Below are 12,500 nucleotides of genomic sequence, written 5' to 3'. Positions count from 1 at the left end.
CAAACCATACGAAATCCGAGTATCTTGAGACGCGCAGAACATAGTATAGTCACGCACCGTCCTTACTGTCAATTTCGTGAACATTCATTACTTTACCGCACCACATTGCGAAGTTCATTGGGAAATTGGATACTATGTTACGAAGAGCCAATTACGCAGCAAATTAGACAACCAAATTGCAAACTTCGAAATGAACTTCCCAACTTCACCTAATTTGCCGTGTAAGGTTTGTGACATCGTAAACAAGTGGTTTGAGGATTGAACACGATTGATAATAGCTCCGTAGTTAAAATTTACCGAGAAAGACAAATCTAAATATTGTAGACAGGTTTGTCTACTCGCTAATGACAGTGCCGTCCCTGGAGAGCTTTGATAAGTCATGAACTGACAAGCGATTTGAGCTGCAATTATACTCCAAATCTTGACCCTTCGATCCGACTTGGAGTATCACTCATTTGTATAAGGTGAGCATGATAGTGTATGAGGTAAAACAAGCAGAGACAGCCATAACTGAAGCAGACTTCACCGACTGCTGGAACATGTAGATGTAGAAGTGAATGTAGGCAATATCTACCTGTGAATTATTCCCATCTTTTGAAGGTATTCCAAGCCTTGCAAACTCTCCCACAGAATGGCAGCAATTAACAGCTCACACATGCCATTGGGAAAGCTGTTTTTCAACATGTCAGCGCATGACCCTTAATGGAACAAGAATAGGTTTACTTAACAGTCAAATTAATATTCTTCAATGGATTTACAAATTACCAAGTACATATTCATTTAAAAGCAATGCATGAGGGTAATAACTACATGTATTAGAGAAAGTTTCAATCTAGCGTCTTAAAACCAACTCCACAGTACATGTACTGTTAATTACTTTGGCCAATCAAAAAGGATGGAAACAATCTGGTAAACCAATTAAAACTCTAACTAATTACATGTAGCCAACATAAAGCACGGGAAAAAATGGCGTGAGAACTTTGAACCAATCATTGAGTAAAGTAATGTAAAACCAAAGCAATTCGCTAATTACTTTGGAGACTCAATTATTGAAAACCTCTCTAAAGCTGTATTACAGGACAAATTTGTTTTTGGCCTAATTAGGGCTGATCCTCAGTTAGCTACAAATCCCCTACTCAGGTCACATTTCAACTGTACTTACCAAACTGCATAAAGGGAAGAACATGCCATACTTCTTGTCTGTTGACAAATGAGCAGTAAAATGGAAGAATGTTTGGATGGCTTAAAGATCGCAGCACTTGGACTTCATACTGTAAAAATAAACAATGATAAAAGACACAAAATCACGAAAAGCTTAAATATTGTGATACAGATGAAAAAAATAACACTAATTATTTTTTCTCAGTGCATGAGCAGGCGGAATTCAACAAATCCGGCAATCTGATTGGTTCTGGGAGCGGGTAGAATTTTCTCATATGTTATTTACCAGCTAAGGGTTGGTCCTCGGTCTTGAAAAAGCTGCCCTCTACCTGTGGACTTGGGCACAGTTTTTTGCTGTATGGAGCTCCCAGCAGGCAAATAACATTTCCCATAGAGAACATGCAAGGTAGCGATCTACTTCACAGGAGAACCTTCCATCTGCCAAACACGTGACCGTACTTGGAAGATATGTTACGGTTCCAATGTTTTCTTGGTTTAAAATTTTTCAAAGCAGTTCAATTTTGATTTTTCTTCATCTAATATTCATTATCATAATCTAAAACAAAGAAAAATCAAAATTGAACTAGTTTAAAAAAATTGAACAACAAGAGATATACCTATTCCAGGAATGTAGTTAAGAATAAATTCAACCGGTGGAAGGTTCTATTGACTCAGAGGTAAGTTCGTGCTCTGAGCATCAGAGGGACCTGGTAACATGACTGTTCCCAGTGTCTCACAACACCTGGCATTCTTCAAGATGGGGAACACAGGGGCACCCTAGAGATACTCAGCAAGCAAGAAGTGGGGGGGGGGGGGGGGTGACGCGCACAACAGTATTCAAAACAACGCGTTTATTTCATTTCCAGTATTGATAAATTTTATTGATGATTCCGTATGCTTACAGAAATTCAATTTTTTTGTTAACACATCGAATGAGTTTTAAACTTTATGGAGAATAATTGGTGATCTTCTCAGTCACTTCAATCAAGGCCCAAAATTTAGCCGGCGATCACCCCTTCCTCAAGCGGAAATTTTCACCAGCAGCCGACCCTTAGCGACATCCCTGCCATTCAATAAATGTAAGAGTGTGGAAAGAGAGGAACCCACAAAGCTCTAAGAATTCAAGGCAAAAGGTGCAGGTACTTCGAAAGTCCAACAATTCTCACACTTATCCCTATTGGCAATGATGCCTAAAAAAATCATCCCAAAATCGAGAAAGCAATGACAGCTTATAACTTACTGGAGCATGGCTCAAGGATTACCTTTTATTTTTTTCTCAGTGTAGGAGCGGGCAGAATTCAACAAATCCTACGATCTGCTTGGTTTTGGAGCTGGCGGAATTTTCTCATCTGGCCCGCTCATGGCGGGCGGAATCCTAGCCTTAGTTGCATGAGCTTGTGTGATGACCTTAAATTTCCATTTTTTTTTACACCGAATCCATTTATAATAGATACATAAGTTACTTTTTATTACACAAGAGGTTTGCGAATATAATTCAAATAAAAATATTTATATTTGAAACGTTCAGTTTGTAAGTCACTTAATACTGCCATCGCTATCAAGCGCGGTGCGAGTCGACAATTTAAAAAGTGATTTCCGAGAGGAAGGGAGAGAGAGGAATAAAAATAAATAAGTTATTTACCAGCTAAGGGTAATTCCGTATGGGGAAAAACTGTGATCTCAGTCTTGCAAAAGCATTTTCAAGGCCTCAGTCACAGTTTTTCACTATATGGGCCTCCCAGCTGGCAAATAACATATATGTATTTGGCAAATTACCAGTTGATACACAAACCTTTAGTTCGTCCAATTGTCCAGCATTTTGCACATCAACATTTGTCTGCTTTACTACCACTAATGTTTTTGATGAGCTATGACGAGCCACAAACACTTTGGAAAACCCTCCAAAGCCTTGGCCTGAAAATGAGAAGGTAAAGTCACTCAGTATCAACCCAAAAAGCTTCACACAGCAACATGTCATGTTTTTTCCAGAATATTTCGCAGCCATACACAGGCATCAATGCCATTTGAGGCAACTGCTGGTCAATGCTTACTTACTGCTAACAGGAAGAGGTTGTGCTTCAACGATACCGGTAAGTCCATCTACAATCTTGGACAGATTAAATGGAACATTGAGACCACCCCTCCCCCCAAAATCAATGATGAGAAAATGGCGCGTTTTGGCCTTCACATGGCTTCATCCTTGATTTGGGGGAGAGGGGGCATTTCTGTTCCATTTTATTCTGTCCAAGATTGTTGGACAGATTAAATGGAACATTGAGACCACCCCTCCCCCCAAAATCAATGATGAGAAAATGGCACGTTTTGGCCTTCACATGGCTTCATCCTTGATTTGGGGGAGAGGGGGCATTTCTGTTCCATTTTATTCTGTCCAAGATTGTAGTTACAGGAAGGTGTAAGTGAAAGGCTTCTTATGGTTAAGAAATATACACCAAGCAGTCAGTGTTGCAACATAAATGAAAGATTATAATGCAAGAACAAAAATTTGGTTTTATCAAACGAGTTGATAATGTAAATTGGCCACCGTACAGAGATTCTAAAAGCAAGAACACTTGCTTTGTCACACTGGCTTTTGTGATTTTCAATGCAAATATTAATTTTGCACTACAGCAACACAATATTAGAAATACATAAGTAGCAAAGTCTGAATGAAATGCAAGGTCACCGTTAACATCATTCAAACATAAGGCTAGGTTATTTCAGCAATTAAGGGTAAGCTGGCCTACTGTCGTACAATTGAACATTTAATTCCTTTTTTTTTTTAATTTGCACATTATCAATCAATTACTTCTTGAAAGGATCAAGCACTCTTTTACTATTTTAAGCAATTGTTCAGAACATATTTAGGATTTCTTACCAACAAATTTAATAAGCATGTAATCATCTGCACTTGGCAAATAAGCCACTTGTGGCTGTTGACTGCTTGAAAATTCTGATGACATTTTTGTCTGCACAAAGAGAAAAGAGGTTTAAGAATATATACTAGATAACCAAGAGTTAGCAATTATGGCATTCAAGCACTGTAAATTCCCTCTGGTCCTTTTCCCTACAAATCAGTGCAGCAGCATGATGATAACAATAATTTTACATTTTACATTACTGCAGGGTTATTGTTAGGAATTGAGATTAATAATATTTTAGAATGCGATTAAATACACCTAAGACAAGCCTATGTTGAGAAACGTGCTAAAATAAGCAACTACTTCTAATAATATTGTTACACGTAATTACCACTTAATACCCTGCGCAGCCAAGCTAGGCATGATCACGGGAGCAGGCATGGTGCAGTGGTGAAAGCACTTGCCTCCCACAAATGTGGGCTGTGGGTTGAGTCCCAGATCTGGTGTCACATGTGGGTTCAATGTGTTTGTTGATTCCCTACTTTGCTCCAAGAGGTTTTTCTCCAAGTAGTCCGTTTTTTTTATTATTTCCGTCACCTCAAAAACCAACCGATCATTTGACATGAGTTGACTTGATTGGATTGGATTTCTGTACAGCATTGTCTCCAATTAGTGCCCCACCGCTAAATATAGTTGACACTTAACATCATCATCATCATTATCATTACCTGATTTGAAACTTCATTTAAATCCAAGTCAAACTCTTCGGCAGGAGCAACGGCTACATGTGCCTTGTCAACACAAGGGCACTGAAAGTAATAATAAAATTGTATACCTCAGTCAGTGAAGGGTACATATGTGCAGGCCAGCAAGCCAAGTCTGGTACCCAATTTAAATCGACTTCATCATGCTCTGATAAATGAAATTAAGTTGACATTAGGTCCAAATTAAGCTTTGGTATATTATCAGAATGTCCTTAATATCAGTTATGTACCCACCAAGTGTGACATGAATCCATTAAGCACTAGATAATACACACAACACGCTTTTTATCTCGAATATAAAGCCCACCCAACAGATTATTGCCATCTTGGATCTAAGTGGTACCATGCATGATGTGCTCTTGAGAGGAATGCGTCACTGACTTGTTTGACTGGCACACGGACTTCAAGAGAACAAGTAAAATGAGACAGCTGGGCAATACAAACACATCAAATGGGAGTATTTTCGAAAATTAATGAAGGAGTGTGGAGCCCGCGAAAGGAGCTCGCCAGCGGTAAACTACAAAAATTTGGTAGGTACGCTATGTATGGGGACATATACTGTACCGTATTCATTATACGTGTCAACGCACCTACCAAAAGATTTGTTTTCCCCTCGAGAGTCGTCCTGATGTTCGAGGAAGGACTGGAGGGAAACAAAACTAACTAGTTTCCCGGGAGACCAGACATTAAGTGCTTTATTATATTCAGTCTTTCCCTTCAACAATCGCAGCAAAACGAACAAAGACAGCATTTAATATGAGAACATAACTCTTTATTCACAAGCCTGCTGAATGAAGAATTTACAAATGTTTAACTCTGGTTTCAGTGTACCTGAAGGTAGAATACGCTTTTATAACCTTACTAACAAAATCATTTCATTTGAAACTGTAAAAATTGATGGTAACATTTGCTCCAGAAAATGCTCCACCGTTAAAGTTTGCAGTATGCGAAATTCTGCATAGTGTAAACCGCGGAGTTGGTGAGTACGTGCTCACGTGCTGAAGATCACGCCACTTTGAAGTCGTGCACGGATCACACGCTGACAACACGCTGACAACACACTGATCCGGTGCTGGCAACAATTGATCAAGGACATGTGACCAAAATAACAGGATGTAATAAATAAAATTTGAAAATAAAATAATTTTACCCTTGCTTACTTGTCAGATCCTCGGTAGTATAGTGGTGAGTATCCCCGCCTGTCACGCGGGAGACCGGGGTTCGATTCCCCGCCGGGGAGAGATGTTGTTTTTCACTTACCGTAGCTGGTAGCTGTCCTGAATTATTTTTTCCCTTATTTTATCTGCTTTTTTGGCCAAAAGCAAAATACAACGGATTGAAACTTCATTTCACGGCATCAAGTTCTAAGTAAGTTTAAGAGGACCTGTATGTGAGGATTGGAATTGTTTAAAGATCTGAAAAAGCAACGGACGTTTAAAATCATTTGAATGCCGTTTGAATGTCATTTGAATGCCGTGTGGCTCTGTGTGTCTCCAGCGTAGAGTGACTTCGTTAATACCAGGAATTTCAGTCTAGACATAGTAAGCTTCGAACAGAGGCGTTTCCTATATGGTCTCCTTTCCAGATAACAGCACGGAAAGGTTCCTTGATGTGGATAGAATACCTTCATTAGTCCGTACACAGATGCTGTCAGATACGTATTAAAAGGCGCAACAGCAGTAGATTTCTCAGATTTAGAAAGACTAAGCTTGCGGTAATGTTTTAAAATACAGTGACTGCAATAGGGCTTCGTACAGCTGGAACTCGCTGTCACCTAACTTTTGTGTGGCCAGCACAGAGTTTTACTCTTTCTGTTTTCCGGTTACTTTTCTCATTTATACATTGCCCAGTTTTCCTTTACTTTCTTACCTTTTTGCCAAGTATGGGGCTCCGGCTCTTTTGTAGGCTTTGTTTATGGCATTTTTCACAATTACATTGACTAGTTTTATGTGGGTTTGCCATGAAATAGTAACAAACAACAATGCGAGACAAGCTTTGAGCCTCTGAGACTCAGTGGCATTCCATTTTCTTGAGCCCCAAATTAATGTGTTTACAAGTAAAAGTCCATCGAGTTGAACAGTGTCCGATTTCAGCGACTTCAGAGGCCAGAACGTGCTCACTTGGCGTGACATTGCATTACATAAATAGATTGGGTGATATTGTCGATTATTCATGATCAGATACTGAAAAAAGTTTTGCCGACGCATTAAGGCGTTGTTACACTGTGCAATTTTTCGTGCAGCTTGTCTCGCAACGCCATTTCTACAAACTTTCTCACATTACGAAACAAAATGTTTTACGGGTGTTACACTGAGCAACGTTTCATGCAACGTGTGTTCGACGATGACATGAAGTTAAAGGAACATTTTCTTTGGCTGATGCCGCAAACCGTTGCGCAATGTTTAAAAAATGCGTTGCAACCGTTGCGGAAAGTAGAACTCAATTCTACTTTCCAAATTAATTTCGTTTCTGCGACTGGTCTCGCAACGTTTTTGGCGGGTTTTTGGCCGTTGCAAGGTATGTTACGTTGGGCAATGATTCGTGCAACTTGACTCGACATGGCGTTGCGAGCCAAGTTGCACGGAAAATTGCACAGTGTAACAGCGCCTTTAGATGTATTCGGCACATTCTTTTCCTCATCTTTCTCCCTACAAATTTTACAATATCGAAGACACGAAATGCTAGTGAGGACCTGACGCCGTATAATGTTCTTGTGTTCTTCCACGAAAGGAACTAAATTTGAAGGCCATTAACAGTTAGCATCGTGCATCGTGCCCTAATCGTTCGTTTAGAATATAAAGCTCTTCAAACGCTTTATATTATAAACGAACGAGTGGAAAGTATATGCATTACAACGGAAGAATGCCATTAAACGATGCACACTAAAATTGCATCATCACAAGGTGAAGTTTTAGAAGAGAAAATATGTTGAAAACCAGTAGAAGTTAATAAATAAGAACGTAAATAAAATAATTTTTAAAATGCTTTAGATTTACAGGAACGAATGATTGCATTTTGTCATACACGGTATTGTACAGTAACAATAAAACATAAGTAGATGAATAAAAGGAAGTGTAAAATGCTTTAGATTTACAAGGAATGAACGGATATTACGTTTTATTGCTGAAGTTTTGTAGAAAAAAAAACAGAGTTCCATTTAGCCGTGCTCATTCCACCATCACAGGCTAGCTTTAAGAGATTAAAATAGTTGAACCAAAATCAATTATAAGGGGATGAGTAAAACAAATGTTGAAATGCTTTGGATTAATTTACAACGAATAAAGCTGAATAAGTGGAAATGCCACGGTTTATACCTGAGGATTTGCAGTGTTCTTCGTGTCTTTATACCGAGCACGTTTGATCTCTACATTTGAAGCTGGAAGTCTTTTTTCACTGCCGCCCAACATCCCAAACAAATCGAACAAATTGTGGATGTTTTTCAATATGATAAGCCGAATTTCTGTCTTCACAAAAGAAGGTAAACAGAGAGTATGATCAGTGAAACTCCTGTCGGTAGTGACGCTATAAGTAAACTGATCATAGAATGGGTCGTTTCGAGTTTTGTCTTTGATTTTGTGCAGAATGGATAAATGGAATCGATTTAGAGACCAACAGGAGAGGGGCACTTTATTAACGAACAAATTCAACGAAAGCCTCAGAGATTTTCAAATTCCCTGTAATAATAATAATAATAATAATAATAACAATAATAATAATAATAATAATAATAATAATAATAATATGTACGACATTGATAGACCGCTAATACATGCATAAGAAATCAGTAACTAACATAAAGATAACCACAACAGTAAAGAGGCCCTCCAGGGAGTGGGTCCTTGCTTCTTGATCTTTAAAAATTTGCTTGTGTTCCCTCAGCTTTTTGATCCCTAAAATTGTTTGTGTTCCCTTGTTCCCCAAAACCCCTGGGAGGGCCTCAGTAAAAAAAAAAACTAACAGGTAAAAGCTATAAAGCCACATCATAGAACAGCCATGTCTTTAACTTGGATTTGAGAGAACAAAGGGAATCGCAAGAGTCTACGTTTCAATGGGAGGGTGTTCCGAACAGAAGGAGCCGCAGCGATAGCCGGCAAGGGACCGGCCATCATACGAGTAAAGATTAAAACTACAAAGGTGTAAAAAGCAACATTTGATTAGAACAACTTAAAGTTCTGCAACTGAGCTGCATAAGGCTTAATAAGGTCAGAGATGAAGATTATAGGTGCAGTACCATGAAGAACTTGAAATGTCACCCGGAAGAGAAGCGTAATGAGCACAAGGTTTACGTGTTCATCTCTACCACAAAGATAAATGAGCCTTGCAGTACTCAGTTTAGGACACCATGAAGACGCTTTAAAACTGACACATTTCGGCTGACCATAAAGAAGCGAATTGCAATAGTCAATTCTCGAAGTAATAAAAGCATAAATAAGGGTCTTGTGAGGTATCATAGGAAAAAACCTTGCGAATCTTGAAAATATTGAGAAGATGAAAAAAGAGGAGACTTGCATAAGGCTGTTGCATGCGGTACCATTGACAAAGAATTACTGAAAGTAACTCCAATGTCATTTTTAGCACTAATTAAGCAGTCAACCATATCAGAAACAATGACAAGGCTTTCCAGAAAAGGACGTGCTTCTCACTATTCAACTTTAGTTTGTTTGCTAACATTCATAGGTCAATATCCCTAACGCAGTCTTCAACCATAGATTTACATGCTAATAAATCCTCGTGCGATGATATTTCAAACGACAAATATGACTGTGTATTATCAGCATAAAATATATGAGATAGACCATGAGATCTTGCAATGTCACCCAAAGGGGATAAATATTATGAATAAAGCAAAGGACCAAGCACTGAACCCTGAGGAACTCCAGCAAGGTAAGAGTCATGTACATCAGAGAAAACATCTTGGATTCTAGCAAATTGTGTGCCGTCAGATAAATACGAATGCAGCCATTCAGGGCCTTGTCATAAATACCAAATCGGGTCGACAGTCTTGAGGACAGAAGAGGATGATCTACTGTTTCACTGAGAAGCAGCTGAAAAGTCCAATAGAACCAAAATAACAGACTTCCGATTATCACTAAATTGACAGAGCAATGTCCGGTCGTTGTAGACCCTGATTAGACTGAGCTGTTTCAGTACACTGCACATTGCAAGTTGCCTGATAGCCACTACTTATTCAATCACTTTAGATCTCGGGAAAGTGAGGTTAGAAATCGGCCGAAAGTTCTTCAGTATATTCTTGATAGCCGAGACTGTGTTTCTTCAACAAAGGACGGATCACGGCCTGTTTAAGTGCAACAGACGTAACAGAGGTCTCCAAAGATAAATTTACAATTCTCCAGGTCACAGGGCAAAGAAGATCAACAATCAGATGCAAAAAGAACAGTTCTGATGTGGAGGACAGGAGAAACGAGGGAGCCGTCTTGTTGTTGCAACTGAAAATTCTTTAAATGAGTGAATCCCTTTCGGCTTAGGGTTTGATTTTAGTTCACGACGAATAGTGGTAATAGCCAATGAAATTATTTACAAGATATCACAGAAGAACAGCAGGGATACAGCGGTGCGGGATTCCGATACAGCAACCTTACTAACAATGTCACAAAATTCCTCTGATTTAGGCAATTATCATCCATAAGCTAATAATAGTGTAATACTGAGAGCGGGCCGCGAATAACAGCCGATTAACAATACGGTTTTGCTCAATAAAGCGAAGACGATGTTGTGGCAATCTACTCCTCTGCCATCTCCTCTCGAGTCGACAACGAATTCTTCAGTTGGCCAGTTTATCTCCACCTCACTAGACCAAGGAGCAGTAGGGCATGATTATTAAGTACGCCAGTTAGCTCCAAGTTATACAAGTTGAGCAATCCAGCTAAGTCACTGGCAGGGAATCAAATAAAAAGTGATTAGGTCCAAGGTGTGTCTTGCCCGGTGGGTACAGCTATGAACATGTTGCTGCAAATCGAAGGATTCCAGTAAACCTAAGAAAGTTGCTGCATATCAGTATCAAATGTGTCATCAACTCACCAGCGAGCTATCACAAGTGAACCGGTCTTGGTGATGTAGGATTCCAAAAGAGATGAAAATTCGTTCACAGAAAGGCTGAGAGAGAGAGATTGCTTCCAATGAAGGTGGAGGTCGATAAACAATAAGAACGGGAACCGTCAGCGAGTTAACTTGAATCTCAACTTCACGGCAAGCATCCAAATACCCCACTGATATTTGCTTAACATCCTGTGAACTTTTGAACAGCAATCCGACTCCACTTCCTCTACGTTCACGAGCTGAGTGCACAAAGCGATAGCTGAGCCATTTGGAATAAGACTTCCAATCACAAAATCATCATAATCTCTTAGGTTGAGCTCGGTTTCAGTGATAGCAAAACAGTGATATCAAAATCCTTATCCACAACTTCATGTAATCCTTGATCGACTCAGAGAGAGATTTATTGCGCACCGATCGGCATTCACGGTTAAGGAGGCCAAACTGAGAACAAAGCTTCAAAGCTTGTTAAAATGAGCAGTTGGCTGCGGCATTCTCGGAGGTTTAATGAGAAGTGTACAAATTGTTCACTTTGGCTGGAAGAATAGTACAGTATTTAAAGATGACTGTTCATGGTAGAGGTTTCGTAGCTTAAGAGACATGTTTAGAACTGATGAATTGCCGGAAATTTTCAAGAAATAAAATCATTCCCAGAAACTTCCTAGTGAACTATTTGCTCTCCAAAGAAGCTAGCTGACCCCAATGAGTGCCCAAGATTCAAAAATCTTCCCGAAAATGTCAGGTGACGGTTGGCTGTACCTTTCGGCTGTGTGAAACTGCGCTCATGTAGACCCTTTCCGAACTGAGATCTAATTTTAATGCATGCTACACTGGAGACAAATGTTTGCAGACATTTCATTTTGGGGTCTAAATTTGTAGTTTGCAAATTTGCAAACACAAAACCCTGAAACAGATCGGAGATTATTTTCATAACACTGAGTTAGTTCGTTTACACTGATAGACCCAGTCTTCACTGAGTATCAGGCTCCAAGGCATGCTTTACGAGGACAGCAGGAAAATCGTATAAGGTCTATAAGATTTTGCAAAAAAATAATGTTCTCAAGACACACAAAAAAATCGATAGATTGATGTAAACGTAAATAGAATTTGATAAATTATAGTGCAAACTGTGAGAATAACTTTCCATGACTAATTAAATATTCATTATCGATTCATTAGTTTAAGTCATACCTCATTGCAAATCCCCGCCGCTGAATATGCCATGCTTCCTAGGACTTACTTCCCTAAAATACACTAATGCTGACGTGATTTCTGTGTTTGTTTGATTGCCTTATCTACTTATCATCAGTTTATAACAGGAAGCTGTTTATAACAGGAAGCCGGTACGGTTACCCGAACAGGTCAAATAGACCAGGGGATTTGTCTCCTAGCTCGGACACGTTTCTTCGTTACGTCGTTATAAATTTAACATGGAGATAAGTGGACAACTGTATCGCCAAAACGGAAAACGTTTACTTTCTTCTAGCTGTTTCAAAAACACGACGATTCGGTCGGCAAAGGAATATAAACTTTGGAGATCATGGACCATGAGGAGCACTTTGGTTTATTTTCGTCAGAATGAGAAAATTCTTACCCGTCTCCCGCTAATCTGCCTAATTAAAATCTTTTCCTATTCATAATCAGGCTTATTAGATTGCAATTG

At 39.2% G+C, this 12,500-nt stretch overlaps 1 protein-coding gene and 1 non-coding gene across 7 annotated transcripts in view; one reads left to right on the top strand and one right to left on the bottom strand.

The window, feature by feature from the left end:
* LOC138013114 (STE20-related kinase adapter protein alpha-like) overlaps positions 1-12,133 on the bottom strand; it is a 20,177-nt gene extending 8,044 nt beyond the window's left edge. The window contains exons 1-6 of one of the 6 annotated variants that reach the window (XM_068860089.1): positions 12,029-12,133; positions 4,748-4,828; positions 4,037-4,127; positions 2,954-3,075; positions 1,163-1,271; positions 575-698 (exon numbers count right to left, since the gene is read on the bottom strand). In XM_068860089.1, the coding sequence (XP_068716190.1) occupies positions 575-698; positions 1,163-1,271; positions 2,954-3,075; positions 4,037-4,127; positions 4,748-4,828; positions 12,029-12,061 (560 nt within the window). In that variant the 5' untranslated portion in view covers positions 12,062-12,133. Of the gene's footprint in view, positions 1-574; positions 699-1,162; positions 1,272-2,953; positions 3,076-4,036; positions 4,128-4,747; positions 4,835-5,017; positions 5,273-6,652; positions 6,893-12,028 lie in introns of those variants that run through there. The other 5 variants (XM_068860088.1, XM_068860087.1, XM_068860086.1 and 2 more) reach the window with 5 other exon arrangements.
* On the top strand, positions 5,952-6,023 carry Trnad-guc (transfer RNA aspartic acid (anticodon GUC)). The gene has a single exon. It is a non-coding gene; the product is annotated as a tRNA-Asp (tRNA).
* Positions 12,134-12,500: the final 367 nt, after the last annotated feature.

This window comes from Montipora foliosa, chromosome 8, assembly GCF_036669935.1.
Source record: "Montipora foliosa isolate CH-2021 chromosome 8, ASM3666993v2, whole genome shotgun sequence".
Taxonomy (NCBI): domain Eukaryota; kingdom Metazoa; phylum Cnidaria; class Anthozoa; order Scleractinia; family Acroporidae; genus Montipora; species Montipora foliosa.
This window is presented reverse-complemented; position numbering and strand designations above follow the sequence as displayed.